Source organism: Artemia sp. Qi Xiang Cuo, chromosome 9, assembly GCF_049724085.1.
Source record: "Artemia sp. Qi Xiang Cuo chromosome 9, ASM4972408v1, whole genome shotgun sequence".
NCBI classification, from domain to species: domain Eukaryota; kingdom Metazoa; phylum Arthropoda; class Branchiopoda; order Anostraca; family Artemiidae; genus Artemia; species Artemia sp. Qi Xiang Cuo.
Window position 1 is genome coordinate 30,419,696 of NC_142802.1, and position 20,690 is coordinate 30,440,385.

At 37.7% G+C, this 20,690-nt stretch overlaps 1 protein-coding gene across 1 annotated transcript in view; it reads right to left on the reverse strand.

Annotated features, from left to right (window-relative positions):
• The window catches only part of mRpS29 (mitochondrial ribosomal protein S29), a 64,604-nt gene that overhangs the window by 3,219 nt on the left and 40,695 nt on the right, over positions 1 to 20,690 (reverse strand). Inside the window, exon 8 of the mRNA XM_089093987.1 lies at positions 3,778 to 3,876. Within this exon, the coding sequence (XP_088950113.1) occupies positions 3,778 to 3,876 (99 nt within the window). The remainder of the gene's footprint in view (positions 1 to 3,777; positions 3,877 to 20,690) is intronic.

Genomic DNA, 20,690 nt, shown 5'->3' on the forward strand with positions numbered 1-20,690 from the left:
ACTTTTCTGACGTTGTTCGCAACCTTGTGCGGAGTATGCTGGGCCGAAAGTGGGTGGTCCTGGAAGTCTCTGGAGCGTGAAAATCACTTGGCAAAGCTATTTCTAAGATTTGCTTTTCCATTTGTGGCTTCCAGGAGTAGCTTTAAAAGCTGGGAGAATTTGTCTTTTCTTACCGCGGTTTCGTTTGGGTTGTCCATTTTGTAATCATCAAGCATTTTCCTCTATGCTTTTTTCATTGGAGCGAAAAAAGCAACGTCCACTGGTTGCAGTATATCTGTAGTGTTTGGGGGGAGGCATACAAAGCAAATGTTGTTTTCTCTGCAGACTTTCAACACTTTGGCAGAAAAGTGGGAAAGAAAGGTTGTCACCCAACAAAACTTTCACTTCTGCTCTCTTCTTCAGGTGAGGGAGTGCCAGCGACATAAACCACTCTTCAAAAACTTCGCTCTCAAACCATCCGGATTTATATACAGCATACCGAGCTATTTTAGGGCCTCCTGTACGCCATGAGCTAAACATGCCCTCAGCATTATAACACACGAATGGTGAAAGCAGTTCGCCTTCTGCATTTCCACATATCATTAGGGATATCGCTCCCTTTGTTTCATTCATTATTCTGGAGGGGTATTTGGCAACGATGAAACCAGAAGGAAATAAAACCAAAATTTTCAAAGGAATAATATGAACAACTCAAATAATTTTATAATTCTAGGTTTTTCCAAAAGAGACGGGGAAAATCCCACCAATTTTTATCTACAATTGTCAGCCGTCTTTCACAGCAAGCTGAGAAAGACGACTCTTTCAAATTGTTCATGAAAGCTCTATTAGAGCAAGATAATACAGAAACTTCAATTTTGGTAGATGAGATTTACCCCACCACTCCCACTGATTGCTAACGGACTTCCATCAAAGAAGAAACAAAAGTAGGCCTGAAAGAATTAGAAAATGGTCCAAAATGTAATCAGTAGTTAAAACCCAGTTTAACAGCTGAACTCGATTTGCTTTTTCCTGGGATCAACAGATTCGCAATGGTTTCCTAAAGGTCTTATTACACCAATTCAACGCAAATTTTAACAATTGGCCAGCACAGAACATTGAAATCCATATTGTAGAAAGACAAGGCTAACTTTGAACAAATGTTCAAAGTTACCCTGAAAAAACAAAATACTTGCGGGAAACATTGAACACTGCCGCCATATTGAACCTATGGAATTAGGAAGAGATTTTACCAGAAAACCTAACCATTCGGCTTCTCGACTATAGAAAAATTTCGAAATGAAAGTCCTAGTTTAGCTTATCTAAGTAAAAAAAGGTAACTTACTTTTAGCACTTTTTCACATTTTTGAACTTCTCAAATTCTCTTGCAATTAACAAGATAAGATTTTGTCAGATGCTGATTTCAAGAACTATTAACTGATTCAGACGCCATCAAGCAATAATCTAGCAATAAGTTCGAACGAGCAATTCCACTGTCGTGCGATAGAGAGCGCATAATGTTTGTTACTGATTTTGTTCAAAGTTACCCCTTTCTACGGTACCCATTTTCACCGTAGGCGAGGTCAGAAGGGATAAAACTACCATCTGTGGAGTGATAATAATTCAATATATAATTAAAAGGTCGTTCCCTATCAATTCAAGTCCGTGGAGACCGAAAATGACATTAGAATCGGAAAACCCCAACACTTAGTACCTCATGTCCACCCAAGCAAGGTCAGAGGGGATAGAAAATCATAATATTAATTTGTGCAGTATTTGGTGGATTAAAGCGTCGTTTCCGATTTATAAGAATTCGAGGAGACCGAAAATAACATCAGAATTGGAAAATTCTATTACTCAGTACCGATTTTCACCGTAGGCGAGATCAGAAGGGATAAAACTACCATTTGTGGTCTTATGATAATATAATAAATAATTGAAAGGTCGTTCCCTATAAATTCAAAACCGTGGAGACCGAAAATGACATCAGAATCAGAGAACCCCAACATTTAGAACCCCAAGGCCACCCAAGCAAGGTCAGAGGGGATGGAAAATCATAATATTAATTTATGCAGTATTTGGATTAAAATGCCATTTCCTATTTATAAAAATCCGAGGAGATCGAAAATAACATCAGAATTGAAAAATTCTATTACTTAGTACCCATTTTCACGTTAGGCGAGGTCAGAAGGGATAAAACTACCATTTGTGGCATTATAATAACATAATATATAATTGAAAGGTCTTTTCCTACTAATTCAAGTCCGGGGAGACTGAAAATGATATCAGAATTGGAAAATCTCAACACTTAGTACCCCATGTCAACCCAAGCAATTTCAAAAGGGGATAAAAAATCAGAATGTTAATTTGCGCAATACTCGGTGGATTAAAAGTTCGTTTCCTATTTGTAAAAGTCTGAGGAGACCGAAAACAAATTCAGAATTAGAAAATTCTATCACTTAGTACCCATTTTCACCCTAGGCGAGGTCAGAAGGGATAAAACTACCATTTGTGGTATTATAATAATAAAATATATGATTGAAAAATATACAATTGAAAGGTCGTTTGCTACAAATTCAAGTCCAGAGAGACTGAAAATGACATCAGAATTGGAAATCCCAACACTTAGTACCCCATGTCCACTCAAGCAAAATCAGAAGGAGATGAAAAATCAGAATATTAATTTGCGCAGTACTTGGTAGATTAAAATAGGTGGATTTCCTATTTATAAAAGTCTGAGGAGACCGAAAACAAAATCTGAATTGGAAAGTTCTATCACTTAGTACCCATTTTCATCATAGGCGAGGTCAGAAGGGATAAAACTACCATTTGTGGTATTATAATAATAAAACATATAATTGAAAAATATACAATTGAAAGGTCGTTTGCTACAAATTCAAGTCCAGAGAGACTGAAAATGACATCAGAATTGGAAAATCCCAACACTTAGTACCCCATGTCCACTCAAGCAAAATCAGAAGGAGATGAAAAATCAGAATATTAATTTGCGCAGTACTTGGTAGATTAAAATAGGTGGATTTCCTATTTATAAAAGTCTGAGGAGACCGTAAACAAAATCCGAATTGGAAAATTCTATCACTTAGTACCCATTTTCACCCTTGGCGAGGTCAGAAGGGATAAAACTACCATTTGTGGTACTATAATATAAAACTGAAAAAATATATAATTGAAAGGTCGTTTCCTTCTAATTCAAGTCCGGGGAGACCGAAAATGACATTAGAATTGGAAAATTCCACCACTTAATACCCCATGTCCCCCCAAGCAAGGTCAGAAGGGGATAAATAAATAAATAAATATATATATATATATATATATATATATATATATATATATATATATATATATATATATATATATATATATATATATATATATATATATATATATATATATATATATATATAGAAGCTTGACAGACAGGGCAAATGCCTATTGGCATACGTCATAGACTAGAATTTAACAATATTCTAAGATTAACCTGCGACTCTTAAGCTTGAAAAAGATTTCCAGATATTAAATATAATAATTACATATTTACTTAATATATTTGTTCGGAGTAATATCTAATATTTATACTTTTCCCAAGTTCACTAGCTCAAGGGTGATATAGCAAACTCTTGGGAAAAGTACCAAGAAGTGGGAGCCCTGATTACAACAAATAAAACGATCCCGAAGAGTCCGACTCCACTTCCTATCATCCCTTAGAAAGAATAATTGACTTCAAGTGAATTTACTCCTAAGTGGCATTTTACGCTAGAATAAAAAAAAAAAAATACCAACCTCTTTACCAAGTAAGTGCCTAGGTAAGTGTGAGGCAGTTGGGCGTTGATCAGCTCGCATTCCCCACTTATCAACTGTTGTTACAACAGCTCCTCCTCTCTGAAACAAAAATAATTTTTTATGCATTATGTTATATATAGGCTGCCTAACAACTGTAAGATTAAGCACTCGACGAAATTATGACAGTTAAAAAAACACCTAAATTCTTAAGTGTATTAAAAACCAGCTGATCATCTCAAAAGAAATCCGACTGCAAAATAAGGCTTATTGCCACGTCTGTATTCCATTCAATTTCGAAATATATCTGAAATTAAGAGATTAAATCCAAATTTGTGCCAAATAGGTAAAAGCAGAACAAGTCATTTCACTTCAATTTATTGGACTCCAAACTCCCTTTTAAAGACTATTTCGAAATACTACCAATTAGTTTGTTCACAAAATTAAAAGGATTAAAAGAAATACATAAAATATTGAACAATTACGGGACTGGCCAGTCAGGTGATTTTTGACCACCAAAATCTAGAAATTTAACTATTTCCCCTACACGAAAAAAGAAACTACAGTTAATAACACCCTCAAACCCCCTCCCCCAGGCCCTGAAAAAAGTTCTTGATCACAGGTTTGAGCCAAAATGAACCTTTAGTTCATTTAAAAGATATTTTTTGTTTGGCAAATTTTGCACGTAGATGGAGAAAACAGGCATTTTGTTTGCATGGACATAATTAAAAACCGGTCTTTTTCTCAAAAAAGCTTCATTTCGCTTCGGGCGAATTTTATTTCCATCACGTGTAAGAATAAAGTTCGTAAGAGAAAAGTAATAATTCCAGCTGCAATTGCATTGGCACAGATGGGTAAAGGGAAAAAAAAAACCTTGAACATAGTTTATGTGGATAACAGGCATTTTCCATTCCAGGTATTTCTTCATTTCCGATTGTAATTTTCTGGTTTTTCAGGAATCTTGGAAACGACTAGCGATCGAATGCTTGAAAGTATAGTCTAGTTATTGTAGGCTGTGAGAAAGGAGGCTGTATCTCTCTTCATAAAGCTTTCGAGAGTAGTATAGCGTTTCAGCATTGTTTGAAACTTGTTCTTCATTTGTATTGTCGATTGCTATAGTGGTTTTGGCTGAGTATGGCCTTTTGACTTAATAGAGGTTGCGACAGAAGGAAGGTAGTATCTCTCTTTATATAATCTTCCAGTCTATTATAGCATTTCTATTATTATTAGTAGTATTATTACTATTATTATTATAATAATATTATTTAGCCTTTTGACTTAATAGAGGTTGTGACAGAAGGGAGGTAGTATCTCTCCTTATAAATTCTTTCAGTCTATTATAGCATTTCTGTATTATTTAGCGCTTGTTCTTTGTTTGCATTGTCGATTGCTATGGCCTTTTAATTTAATTGACGTTATGACAGAACAGAGGCAGCATCTCTCCGAATAAAGTCTTTTGGTTTATCAAAGCGTTTTACTATAGTTCGGCGCTTGCTCCTTATTTGTTTATTCGACTGCTATGGCCTTTTTGGCCGAGTAAACAAGTTTTATATCCCGTTATATATTCAGATTAATTAACAAAAACTTTTTCCACAAAATAAGTTTTTCAAAGAAAAGTAAATAACTCCATTAAACCAAAATGAGCAAAAATAAAATCAAATAATCTACCAAGCATGAAACTACCACAAATCAGCATCAATAAATAAATGAAACCCAAAACGGACAGAAATTACAATAAATAACCGAGTCAAACTCAAAACGAAATTAACATGAGTAGGGCTCAAAACCCCTATGCCTTCCCAAGGCCAGAACATAATTTGCACTTTCCTGAAAAAAAAAACAAAAAAAACAAATGAATGTGCATTGTCATTTTAATATACATATACTGATATTTAGTAATCAAAATGTTAATATTATTTGATTCATCAAAATTATAAAAGTAAAAACACTTATATTTTTTCCGAAGAGAATGTTTTGGCTACTGGAAAACATTAACTAAAAACATGCACTGAAAAATAAAACCTATAAGAACTAAATAAAGTTCATAAAAAGAAAGTTTCACTGGCATAAATTTGAGCCAAATTGCCCGTAATGAAACAAAAAAAATATTCCAATCAAACGAATGATGTCATACAATATTACGCAATAGGTGCTCGTAGGCGGAGCTTAAAGGCAAGTCAGGAATGCAGTCACCTTATCCGTACCAATCAGTTGAGTACAAGGTCTGAATCGGGAAGGTTGTAAGTTTTTTACTGTAAAGATTTTAATATTTTTTGAAACGGTGTAGGAAAGTCTTTGAAATGTCGGAAAGAAGAAGCTGTAATAGTCGGAAGGAACAAGATTGTCTGTATAAGAATATCTTAGCAATGTCGGAAAGAACAAGATGTACCGTAGTAAAAACGTCGTTAGACCCACGAAGAAGTATGGGCATACAAATTAAAGAAAGAAAAATGCTTGGAAAGGTAAAGAAAAACAGGCCAAAGTGTTCAATTACAAAGGTATACAAGGATGTATTGACAAAGACGATAGAAACACGGATTCTAATAACAAGAGTTTAAAAGAGAATGGACCTGAAAATTGAAGATAGAAAACAAGTGGATTTATCAACCTTAGAGCGAGAAATGGAAGTAGTGGATGGTGAGATTCGCCGTGTTCAACTAGAGGTTGAAATACTCGAGGTGGAACTACAGAAGTATTTGGTTGAAAAAGAAATTGATGAACTTCGAATTATTTTGGAGAGGAATTGATTATATAGTTTTGGAGATTCTATGCCATGGTGCCCTAAATTCATTTCAACTTTAATGTTTAATTAATTTTTCTGTTTTTAGATGCTGAGATGCCAATATTCTTTTCAACTTCAGCAAAATTTACAGGATTGAGGTTTGGAAAATTCTCGTTTTCTGACTATCTAAATTACTTTTTCCTTAAGCTAGTTTTAATTTTTTTTTGTAAGTTAGTTTTTAAATTATGCTTGTTTTTCTTGAAGATGATCTTTTTGCCTTAAACTTGGATATATATAGAGAGAGAAAAAGAACATCTTCCCGGGACTTTTTTGGCATAGAAAATGGTAATTTTAGCAAAACCAGGCGACATGAGTGAAGCTAGTTTTCTTCATGGTACCCTCTGTTAGCTGAGCAGATAATACTCACTTCAAAGTAAGTGAGGGGGACTTGGGAGCTAGCTAAAACTACCAAAATATGAGGGAGTTTGCCCCATCCACAAACTTCGGTTTTTATGCTTAAATCTTAATGCTCTCTAAAAGTACATCCCTTAAAATTCAACGGTCCTTTTGTTTAATTAATCTCTCTTAAAGAACGAAAGAATGGTGACAAAAAGTAAAACTTAAAAAGGAGGACTGAGTAAGGGAGCAGTCCCCCTCATATGAAGAATAATTTCTGCTTGTTTTAATTTTTAATATTGCTCCTTACTTTTGAGTCAATTTTTTTTCTTTTTATTTCTAACCCTTGGTCAAATCATGCCCAGGAATCCCTGTTAATTCCCCTGGGAACTTTTTTCAGAACGAAAAATACCCCCCCCCCCCAAAAAAAAACATGTATATTTCCCAATAACAAATACTATAGCCTATATGAATTATGGGCAAATTAAATAACTTACAGCCCTTTCCTAAGGGACTATTGGGGTCAATACCATCCTAACTTTAAAAGACATTTTCATTACCTTAATTCAAACTTTGGGGCAAAATAAAGGCCCATAATGGATCTGTTGTGCTCTACGCTAATACTACTACTAGCGACTAACAACTTACCTCAGCATCAAGCTGTCTGGGGACAACATTGCAACGCAAGCTCCTCCTCCATCCCAGTCCATTCAAAGCCTCCCTCTTTACACCCTCCTAGGTAGTTCCCATTTCCTTTAAATCTTTCTTTATGACATCCTCTCGACAAAACTTACGTGAGATTAACATATGTAAAAAGTTGATTGATATGGATAGTCCCAAACAAATTCGGTACTGTTCTAAAATATGGGAAACACGTGAGAATGCGACTCGAGAAAAAGCAAAGATCATTTAGGCCTTCCCCGGTAATTTCCTATCTGACGCTGTATAAACAAGGGGTTTCTCACTCCAGGAACTATATTTAAACTTTAATTTTTGGGGGTTCAGGGGAGGAAAGGTACCTAGGTTAGGTTAGGTTACGTATTTAATATATGCTATGCTTTACCCCCACCCCCTAATGTGCAAATATATAGTCGAAATTTGCTTCTAAACTTATATTTTTAACCTATTTTGTTTTATTTCATTAGGATTAACCAAACTTCACTTCTCGCGTGTTTCCCAGATTTTAGAACAGTACCACAAATTCTTATGGCTTGATATTCCATTCTTTGTCATTTGACAATGACATGGATAAAAAATCAGCAAAAACACCTGACAAACGCATGAACACATGACACCAAAAACGGTGTGCGTGTAACTGAAACACCTTGCAACTGAACCATAAGCAACTTAACCCCTGTAACTGAACCACCGTGCAACTGAACCCCTGTATAATCGAATCCCTGTGCAACTGAACCCTCGTGTAACTGAACCACCAGGCAACCAAACCCCATTTAACTAAACCCTCGTGTAACTAAACCCCCGTGCAGCTCAACCCCAATTAACTGAACCCTCGTGTAACTAAACCCCCGTGCAACTCGACCCCAATTAACTAAACCCCCCCTGTAACTGAACCACCGTGCAACTGAACGATCGTGCAACTGAACCACCTTGCAACTGAACCATCTTTCAACTGAACTACTGAACTCAGGTTTTCAGTATTCTAAAAATACGAGGCAAAATCATTGGGTAAAACACAAGTTAGAATTTTTACATATTCAACGTTATTGGAATTGTTTGTCATAATGAGCGCAATAGCGTTGCCAAAGTAAAGAACGATGTTGGCACAATGTATTATTATTATTATTTAGACCAGGGCACCTCGTATCGAAGGAGTTGTCATAGAAACTTCAAAAAGGACTCATTCGATTGGAAATTGAAAGGATTAGTGCCATTTTTAATAGTAAAAAGTGATTGGAGGGCAGCTAGCCCCCCTCTCACGCCCACCTTTTCCCTAAATACATCCAATCAAAAGTTTGAGATAGCCATTTTGTTCAACGTAGTTGAAAAGTCCAGAAATTATGTATTTGAAGATAACAACCCCCCTACAGCCCCCGGGGCAAGGGTTGTAAGTTTTACCCTGGAGTTATATAAGGTATTTTTAGAAAGTGTTGTCGTAGAAACTTCAAAAAGGGCTCATTCCATTGGAAATCGAGAAGGCTAGTGCCCTTGTTAATTTTCGAAAAAGATCGGAGGGCGAATGCTCCCCCCCCCCTCACGCGCGTCATTTCACCAAACACTTTCGATCAACATTTTGATATAACCATTTTGTTCAACGTAGTTGAAGGGTCCGGAAATTATATCTTTGAGAATGACAACCCCACCCCCCAGAGCCCTCAGGGCTAAGGTTGTGAGTTATGCCCTAGGGGTATATAAAGTTCTTATAGAAAGCGTTGTCGTAAAAACTTCAAAATGGGCTCATTCGATTGGAAATTGAGAGGGCTAGTGCCCTTTTTAATAGTCGAAAGTAATCGAAAGGAGAATTCCCCCCCCCCACGCCCATCCTTTCCCCAAAGACTTCCGATCAACGTTTTTGCCATTTTGTTCAACGTAGTTGAAAGGTCTGGAAATTATGTCTTTGAGGATGACAACCCCCCCCCACAGCCCTCAAGACAAGGGTTGTTAGTAACGCCCTTGGGGCATATAAGGTTTCTATAGAAAGCGTTGTGGTAGAAACTTCAAAAAGGGCTCATTCGATTGGACATTGAGAGGACTAGTGCCCTTTTTAATATTCGAAAGTGATCAGAGGGCAAATGACCCCCCCCCTCAAGTCCATTATTTCCCCAAACACTTCCAATCAAAACTTTGATATAGCCATTTTGTTCAACGTATATGAAAGGTTCGGAAATTATTTCTTTGAGGATAATAAATCCCATCAGCCCTCAGGGCAAGGGTTGTAAGTTATGCCCTGGGGACATATAAGGTTTTTATAGAAAGCGTGGTCCTATAAACTTCGGAGGGGGGTTCATTGGATTGGTAATCAGAAGCTCTACTGCTCTTTTTAAGAGTGTTCGGAGGGCCGCTACCCCCCCCCCCCATACACACAGACACACGTCGCATTGTCCCGAAATACATCTAATAGAAATTTTGAGATAGCCATTTTATTCAAAATGGTCTAAATAACATATAAAACTGCTTTTAGGGCTGAAACAAACCCCAGAGCCTAGGGGCAAGGGTTATACGTTATGCCCAGGCGGTATTTAAGGTTTTTATTGAAGGAATGGTTGTATAAACTTTAGAGGAGGCTCATTTGGTTAAAAATTGGAAGTTCTAGTTGACTTTTAAGAGTCAAAAGTGACGGAGGGCAGCTATCCCCCAATCGACTACCCCTCTTCACCAAACGAATCTGATTACAGTAGTTAAATAGCAATTTTGTTCTAAATAGTCCAAAGAAGTAAAACAAGGACTCTAGGGTTGACACAGCCCCCCAGTACCCTGGGAATAGGGTTTTAAGTATGGGCCTGAGGTCATATAAGTTTTTTATGGAATGGATGGCCGCATAAACTTCAAATGGGGCTAATTTTTTTTTAAATGGAAAGTTATAGTACCCTTTTTAAGAATCAATAGTGATTTGAGAGCAACCAGCCCCCCCCCCCCCAATCATCATTCCCCCAAAGACATCCAATCAAAATTTGGAGATAGAAATTTTGTTCATTGTAGTTGAAGAGTCCAGAAATTATGTCTTTGAGAAAGACACCCCCACCCCCATCGCTCTCAGAGCAAGGGTTATAAGTTATGCCTCAAGGGCATATAATGTTTTTTATAGAAAGGGTGGTTGTATATACTTTAGAGGGGGCCCATGGGATTTGTAATATGATTTTCTTATGCCCTTTTTAAGAGTACAAATGGTCACAAGGTCGTTACCACCCCCCCCATCAACACATCGTGATTTGCTGAAATACATCGAATAATAAATTTTTAGACAGTCATTTTATTCAAAATATTCAAAAGATCGTACAACAAGACTTTTGGAGCTGAAACAAACCACCAGAGCCTAGGGACGAGGGTTGAAGTTATGCCATGTGGCATTTAAGGTTTCTCTAGAATTTATGGTTGTTTAACTTTGGAAGAGGCCTATTTGGTTGAAAATTGGAAGTTCTAATTCCTTTTGAAGCATCAAAAGGAATGGAGGGCATTTAGACCCCCCCTCCCCGATTACACCTCTTTTCATCAAACACATCTGATTAAAATTATGAGATAGCAATTTTGTTCAAAATAGTTCAAAGAACATATAATAATATCTCTAGGGGTGACATCCCCCCTCCCAGCACCCTGGGAATAAGGTTGTAAGTTATGCCATGAGGGCATAAAAGGTTCTTATGGAACGGGTGGGCATATAAACTTCAGATGGGGCTTATTTGATTTGAAATTGGAAGTTATAATACCCTTTTCAAGAGTCAAAGTGATTTGAGAGCAACCAGCCCCCTCCACGCTCATCATTTCTATTAACACCTCCAATCAAAATTTGGAGATAACAATTTTATTCATCGTATTTGAAGGTTTTGGAATTTATGCTTGTGAGGAAGACACCCCCCCCCCTACAGCTATCAGGAAAATAGTTGTAAGTTATGCCATGGGAGCATATAAGGTCCATAATTTGCACTTTACTAAAAAAAATACAAATGAATGTGCATTATCAGTTTAATATACAAATACTGATATTTAGTAATTAAAATGTTAATATTATTTGATTTATTAAAGTTATAAGTAAAAAAACATTTAATTTTTTCAGTAAAGGGCAAATTATGTTCTGGCCTTGGAAAGGCATAGGGGTTTTGAGCCCTACTCATGTTCTGCTCGTTTTGAGTTTGACTCGGTTATTTATTGTAATTTCTATTCGTTTTGGGTTTCATTTATTTATCGATGCTGATTTGTGGTAGTTTTACGCTTGGTAGATTATTTGATTTGATTTTTGCTCATTTCTTGTTTAATAGAGTTCTTTACTTTTCTTTGAAAAACTTGTTTTATGGAAAGTTTTTGTTAATTAATTTTAAATAAAATGGTCACCTCAAAATTATCGATCGGATGTATTTGGGGAAAAAAGAGGGTGGGGTGGAAGACCTTCAATCACTTTTAACTCTTAACAAGTGCACTGGAACTTTTGATTTCCAATCGAATGAGCACCACTCCCCCCAAGCTCATACAAAATATTTTCCATAGTAACCTTATGTGTTAACATTGAGAAACTAGCTTAACTTGCAGCCCTTGCTCAAGGAGCTGCTGATGGGGTTGTTAACCCCAGAGGCATGGCTATTTGACCTTTAGACTATTTTGAAAAAAAAACCCTTTTTTTATTTTGATCGGATGCATTGGGGGGGGGAAATAGTGGTTAAAAGGGAGAGACTGATTGTCCTCTGATTACCTTTGATTCTTCAAAATTGAACTTGAAATTTCAATTTCCAATCAAATGAGCCTTCTCCAAAGTCTGTACGACCATCACTTCTATTAAAATTTTAAAATTTAACAATGGGTAACTTGCAATAACCTACAGCTCTTGCCCCGAGTACTGTTGGGTTTTTTGTTAATCACGTTTTATTGTTCGATTAGAAATTGAAAGTTTTAGTGCCCTTTTTAAAAGTCAAAAGTGATTGGAGGGCAAACAGCCCCCCCCCCCCGGGAAAAAACCTCCTGCTGAAAATTCCCCCTGGAACTACGACTTCGTGGAAAATACCCCTCCCCCCTGAAAATACCTCCCCGCAAAAAATATCCTCCCTAAAAATACCCCTCCTTGTGGTTGGTTAGTATCCAATCATTTTCAACTTATAAAAAAAGACTAGAAATGCCTCGGGATTATAAATATTTTCTACCTCTACCCTTCTCTCATCTCTCCCCTAGAGCTAATTCTGTATTTATCTGAAGGCTGAATGTGATTTGAGATGTTTTGGCATTAAAATGCCCCCTTTGAGGTATCTCCCTCTCTCCCTGGCTACAAAAAAATCAGAAAACCCCATTGCAGAAGTTTAAGTACCTTTTTAGGTTTTGTATTTTGTCCATTGCTTACAGATAGTGTTTGTTATTGGGAAACATACGGACATTTTTCGCGTGGGAGTTTTCTTAAGGGAGTTTCTGGAGGATTTTTCATGAGAAGAACATTTTTGCACGGAGGAGGGCAAGATTTACACATAAATTCCTCTTTTTCACTTTCCTTAGCACTCCTCAGCTAAACTAAAAAATAACAGAACCCAAATAAAATATCCCAATTTGGAAGACCATATTTTCCGCGAGGGGGTATTTTCCAGGGGAGGGTTTATCCACGGGAGAGGGGGAGGGTATACGCCTAAACCCTTAGACAGTGACAGGGCTAAGGGAAACCCTATTAACAGACATGAAAAAGGGGAAATAAATCTGGATTTCAGAGTTTGTGACGTCCTATTTTCTTTGTTTTGTGACAGTAAAATAGGAGTTTTTTCATTACTCATCCTGACAGTAATTTATATTAAGACTTTAAAAAGCAAAGAATTCCAACAAGGTTGAACATATAAAGATTCTAACTTATGTTTTACCCAGTGTAAGTACGGTGGTTAAGTTGCACGAGAGTAAAGTTATACCAGGGTTCAGTTGCACGGTGGTTCAGTTGCATGGAGGTTCAGCTGCATGGTGGTTCAGGTGCACGGTGGTTCAGTTGCTTGGGGTTCAGTTACACGGTGGTTCAGTTGCAATGGAACCACACAAAACACAAGAAAGTGTGGCTTATATTGGAATGCCTAGTTGTCTTTAGGAGTCAATAGGTCGGAGCCTAAGTCTGTACGACCATCCCTTCTATTAAATTTTTAAACTTTAACAATGGTTAACTTGCAATAACCTACAGCCCTTGCCCAGAGGACTGTAGGGGTTTTTGTTAATCACGTTTATTAATCACGTTTAATTGTTCGATTAGAAATTGAAAGTTTTAGTGCCCTTCTTAAAAGTCAAAAGTGATTGGAAGCCAAGCAGTCCCCCCCGGAAAAAACCTCCCCACGAAAAATATCCTCCCTAAAAATACCCCTTGTGGTTCAATCACTTTCGATTTATAAAAAAAAGACTAGAAATGCCTCGGGATTATAACTATTTTCTACCTCCATCCTCCTCTCGTCTCTCCCTAGAGCTAATTCTTTATTTTTCCGAAGGCTCAATGAGAGTTGAGATGTTTTGCCATTAAAATACCCCTTTGAGGTATCTCCCTCTCTCCCTAGCTACAAAAAAAATAATCAGAAAACCCCATTGCAGAATTTCAAGTACCTTTTTATGTTTTGTATTTTGTCCATTGCTTACAGATAGTGTTTGTTATTGGGAAACATACGGACATTTTTCGCGTGGGAGTTTTCTTAAGGGGGGGGGGGGTCCGGAGGATTTTTCATGAGAAGAACATTTTTGCACGGAGGAGGGCAATATTTACACATAAATTCCTCTTTTTCACTTTCCTTAGCTCAGCTAAACTAAAAAATAACAGAACCCAAATAAAATATCCCAATTTGGAAGACCATATTTTACGCGAGGGGGTATTTTTTAGGGGAGGGTTTATCCATGGGAGGAGGGGAGGGGGGGTAAAAGCCTAGACCCTTAGACAGTGACAGGGCTAAGGGACACCCCATTAACAGACATAAAAAAGGGGAAATAAATCTGGATTTAAGAGTTTGTTACGTCCGATTTTCTTTGTTTTTGTGACAACAAAACAGACCTTTTTTATTAATTAATTTAAAAAACTTTTCTCACAAAATAAGTTTTTCAAAGAAAAGTAAAGAACTCCATTAAAAAAAAATGAACAAAAATAAAATCCAATAATATACCAAGCTCGGAACTACCACTAATCAGTATCGATAAATAAATGAAACCCAAAACGACAGAAATTACAATAAATAACCGAGTCAAACTCAAAACGAGCACAAATTAACATAAGTTGGGCGCAAAACCCCTATGCCTTCCCAAAGCCAGAACAAAATTTGCACTTTACTGAAAAAATACAAATGAATTTGCATTGTCAATTTAATATACATATACTGATATTTAGCAATCAAAATGTTAAAATTATTTGATTTATTAAAGTTATAAAAGTAAAAACATTTATATTTTTTGTTCTGTGCAAATTTTGTTCTTGCCTTGAGAAGGCATAGGGGTTTTGCGCCCAACTTATGTTAATTTCTGCTCGTTTTGAGTTTGAATCGGTTATTTATTGTAATTTCTGTTCGTTTTGGGTTTCATTTATTTATTGTAAGTTATGCCCTGGGGATAGAAAGCATGGTCATATAAACTTCGGAGGGGGTTCATTGGATGGGTAATCAGACGCTCTAGTGCTCTTTTTAAGAGTCAAAGTGAGCGGAGGAGAGCTACCCCCTCCCCCCCCCCCCTACACACACGTCGTATTGTCGCGAAATGCATCTATTAGATACTTTGAGATAGTCATTCTATTCAAAATAGTCTAAATTTCATATAACAAGGCTTTTGGGGCTGAAACAAACCCCAGATATTATGGGCACGGGTTGTTAATTATGTCCAGGTGGTATTTATGGTTTTTATGAAAGGGATGGTTGTTTAACTTTAGACAACCATATTACCCATCTGATGAACCATCTGATTACCCATCCAATGAACCCCCTCCGAAGTTTATATGACCTTTTTTGAAGTTTCTACGACAACTCCTTCAATAAAAACCTTATATGCCCCCAGGGCATAACTTAAAAGCCTTGCCCTGGGGTTTGTAGGGGAGTTTCCTCCTCCAAAACATGTATTCTATCTGGAAATCAACTACGCTGAACAAAATGGTTATCTCAAAATTTTGATTGGATGTGTTTGGGGAAATGATGTTCGTCGGGAGGGAAGGGCCTAGTTGCCCTCCAATCACTTTCGACTATTAAAAAGGGCACTAGCCACTCCAATTTCCAATCGAATGAGCCCTTTTTGAAGTTTCTACTGCAACTCCTTCAATACGAAGTGCCCGGGTATGGAGAAAAAAACACAATTGTGCCAACATCGTTCTTTACTTAGGCAGCGCTAGCGCATTGCCTATGATAGGCGGTGTTAGCCCTATTCCTGTTTGTGGTAACTCCTGTTCATTTTAAAGTTTGACCTGGTTTTATATTGTAATTAAAAAGGGCACAAGTCCTTTGAATTTCTAATCGAATGAGCTTTTTTTGAAGTTTCTACGACAACGCCTTCTTTAAAAACCTTATATGACCCCAGGGCATAACTTAAAACCCTTGCCCTGAGGGCTGTGGGAATGTACTCCTCAAAAATATATTTTCTATCTCGAATTCTAAAATCTAAAGCGGATAACTTATGAACGTTATTAAATCAGTGAATTTCGTAACAACAATTGGCTTGGGATTATAGTGACGTATAATCCTGTCCTATGTGTATCAATTAATTCGTTGGTGATAGACTTTTGGCGAGAAGTGGAATTTAAGATTGGATATTTACTGATTGAATAGTTCCCTAACGCTGATCGGAGAAACGTCAAATTAGGATTTCCCAAACAAAAGATTTTCCGAAAGCGAGCCCCGAGTGATAGCTTGTTCTATTACCATACAGAGGCCCTCGCGAGTAGATATCACTTCAATGTTTTTTTGAAAATGTTTGAAGGCATAGTTGTATTATAGTCGAGAATTATGGAACTCACGAAACAACATTTTGATGACCGAATGGACGAAGTTCTGCAGAAAATCGCAAAGCTCCAGCAGGGAAATAAACTTCTACGGTCGGTAAACAGGTCGCTCAGATCCGAGCTTTTAAGAGTTAAATCAACCGCTCTTCGGTCAGAACTATACTCGAGAAGAAACAATCTTGTTATCCACGGTCTAGAATCTTCAGATGGCGAAGATCTCCGTCAGAAAGTAATTGGCTTCTTCGAATTAAATCTCGGAATATGTACCACAAACGAGATATAGATGAATACGGTATACAGAATTTCGAAGAAACCCTCAAATGCCGAGTCGTCTGGCTCTAGCGGTCCAACACTGAGAAACAGCGCGCAACGAAAAAATTCCGCTGATCTGATTTTCGCTAGCCTTGAAAATTTTAATCGGTCAGAAATAATGAAAGAGTGTGGTAAACTGAAAAAAAAACGGTTTTAGCGCATCTGTTGACTTGCCAGTTTATCTCGTGAAACGACGCGAAGAACTTTTATCACTTGATTATAAGCTAAGAAATTCAAAAGTAGCGAGTGAGAAAATAGCGGAAACGCGTCTGATCCAAAAAGGGATCAAACTTTGGTTAGAAACCAAGAAATCAAAGACGACTCAGTGGATGAAGTTTCCAGACAAATGCTACGATCCGTTGAAGCTTCCCCGCGCTGGCTCGGACGATGCGAATGATCGTAATTCGGACGCTTAGAATTTTTCTTTTTTTTGTTAATATTTTGTGAGGTTTGTGGGGCAGCTATAATACTGAAGTAATTAGGATTGAATATTGGCAAAATTAGAAAAGCAAAATTGATGAATAATTTAAATTTAAAAAGTATTATAACTGCACCATGAGAGAGTGTTTATGTGTAATTTGCCGTTTGCATATTCTTGATTTCTGTTTATCCAATGAGATGTTTTTCCTTTTCGTGTGTTCTTGCTTTGTTTTTCTTTTCCAGAGATATAAGAAAATTTCGGGTTTACAAACTTCAGAGTGGTCTACTGCTCTTCCCAAAGGTACAGCCATTGCCTCTCTTCAGTATGTTTTTAAGTAATGAATTCCTGTTCTAATCCTCCTGGGGGTGCCTCCTCGTCAACAAGCCAAAGTAATGCTAGATTAGTAGAGCTGGAAGAAAATTTTTTGGATTTAGAAATTAATAATGAATCGGATACCCCGTTATTTGATAAAAGTAAATTTCCTAGAAGCCGTTATGAAGAAGTGTGTAATTTAAGTACGGGCCGCTCTGACTCTCAGCTCACTGTCCTTCAACTGAACTGTCAAGGGTTATGCTCATCGTTCGCGGATCTAACGACTCTTTGTCAACAGTTGCAGCCAGATGTAGTCGGACTTTGCGAAACCTTTTTAACAAGACAAACAGATACCTTTCTAGAAATACTTGGATATAGTTACCATTTTTTGCACAGAACAGCATTGAAGAGGGGAGGTTTATCTATTTACACACGGCAAGAGTACTCGGTATGCATTAAAAAGAATTAACCCGGAATATAGAAGCAATGTATGAATCACTTTTCCTGGAAATGTGTTTGCCTTCACAGAAGAAATTAACAGTTGGAGAAGTATACTGCCCACCGGCAGGATCTGTTTCTTCATTCTTGAAAAACCTAAGCCAAATATCGGATCATCTAGAGAAACAAGGGAATGAAGCTATCTTAATGTGGGACTTTAACATCAATCTTACTCTTCCTCTATCTTCTGGAGCGGCAGATCTGCTTAGTATAATGTCTGATTCGAATATGTACCCCTCGACGACGATTCCAACCCGAATAACTGTCATTTCTCACTCACTGATTGACGACATTTTTTTGACTCTGCCTCCAACATCAGCCCCAGTTCTGCTATCTGACCCTTTAAATCACTTCCCTCTGCTTAGAAATTTCAAAATAAAGCATAAATATCCAAAGCCTAAAGCTTCAATTAAGCAGGGGTTCTGACGGAAGATCTCCGTCAGAAAGTAGTTGGTTTCTTCGAATCAAAACTCGGAATAGCTACCACGAATGAGATACGGATGAATGTGGTATACACAATTTCGAAGAAACCGTCAAATGCCGAGTCGTCTGGCTCTAGCGGTCCAACACTGAGAAACAGCGCGCAACGAAAAAATTCCGCTGATCCGATTTTCGCTAGCCTTGAAAATTTTGATCGGTCAGAAATAATGAAAGAGTGTGGTAAACTGAAAAAAACCGGTTTTAGCCTATCTGTTGACTTGCCAGCTCTCTCATGGCCTAAAGCTTCAATTAAGCAGGGGTTCACTACCTGGAAACTGAATGACGAGAACTTGAAAACTCTTAATTAAAATCTGGAGAGCACATCCTGGGATAGTGTTATGAATACAGATGATGTTAATTCAGGATTTGAGGAATTTCATAACATTTTCATGAGAATATATACGGATTGCTGTTGTGAAAAGCGTTCAAGGAAGACGGGACGGAAAAATCAACCCATAAGCTCTTGGATTAGTCATGGACTGCTCCAGTGTATTAACAGGAAAAATAAACTGTGGATGGATTACACAAATGACCATGCATTACAACGCTGGAGAAATATGAAAAGTATAAAAAATGTCTTCGATCAGTTTTACGTAAAGCTAAACGAGATTATTTTAGTGGGAAAATAGCTGAAAGTGGCAAAAATTCTCGGAAAATATGGAAGGTTGTTAACTCTATACTGCGTCCCTGCAACCCCCCACCTGAGCTTCCATCTAAATTATCTGTTAATGGGGAGACAGTGACAGGACCAGATAACGTCGCAAATTCATTGGGAACTTTTTTTGCAGAAGTAGGCAGAAAAACAGCAGATTCTGTTGGGAATTCCGCGAAGAGTTTGAGGTTACTTAGATCCAGCATGCAATAAGTCCATGACAATAACAACTGTCACTCCATATGAAATTCTGCTAATAATACGAAATCTAAGGGGCAATTTGGCTTCTGGGTTTGACTGAGTACATACCAAAGTGTTAAAAGCAATTGCCCCTTCAGTCATAGAGCCCCTTACTTACCTCATAAATTTGTCTCTGCACAAGGGCACTTTCCCAGAACTGCTAAAGAAAGCTAGAATAATTCCACTGCACAAAGGGGGTTCTCGAGTTGAACCGGCTAATTACCGACCTATTTCAATCCTCTCAGTTTTTTCAAAAGTTTTTGAAAAACCTATGCAACAGCAGCTACTCCAGTTTCTGGAGAAGAAAGGGTTTCTTAATAATCGCCAGTTTGGGTTCAGACCAGGGCACTCCACGCAGGATGCACTAACGGCGTTAAGCTTATGGATAAACAAAGCTTTAGATTCTGGTCTACTACCTGCAGCGGTTCTGCTTGATATCAGGAAAGCATTTGATAGCATGTACCATTCAATTCTCCTCGGGAAGCTGGAACATATAGGAATAAGAGGTGAAGCTCTGGATAGGTTCAGATCATATTTGAGGGACCGTAGGATTTATTTGGAAGAAGATTCTGGAAACGATCTGCTCGTTAACTGCGGTGTCCCCCAGGGCTCAACATTAGGACCATTACTTTTCCTGATCCATGTTAACGATCTGAGTCGAGTGCTGAACCCGACACGAACAAATCTTCGCTGCTGTAACTTGTGCCAGGATGAAAACTCCCTCCGGTCCGAAGGTGAAGATGATGAGCTCGTGGCCTTCGCCGATGACACCACGCTTGGTTGCTGTGAAACGGATAAGACAACGCTCATGTCTAAACTGAGGGAAGTTCTGGAGGGGATGTATCTCTGGATGGATGCTAACCAACTTGTTATTAATGTTGAGAAATCTTGCGTTCTTTTTTTTCCCGGGTTAGAAGTGTCTATTCGGAGGAATTTGGTATCTGGACATCCAGAGATGTGATTAGTTAGCCAGAAAAGAATTTTGCAAAATACCTAAGAATCCTCCTCGATGAGAACCTATCATTCGTGCATCATATTCAAGCAGTAGAGTTGAAGCTATCCCGGAATTTTGGAATAATAAAAAAACTGGGAAGCGCTTTGCCGCAGAAAACGCTGGTCCTCCTGTACAATGCTCTTATAAAACCCCATTTACAGTATTGTGCAATGATCTGGCAATCAACTTTTAAATCCCACCTGCGAAAACTGAATTCGATTCATCAACGATGCCTGATATTAATTGGAATAAATTAAGAGTACTGGTCATTAGGGTCCCTGCATCAATTATCATGCTTGACCTTTGTGTTCAAGT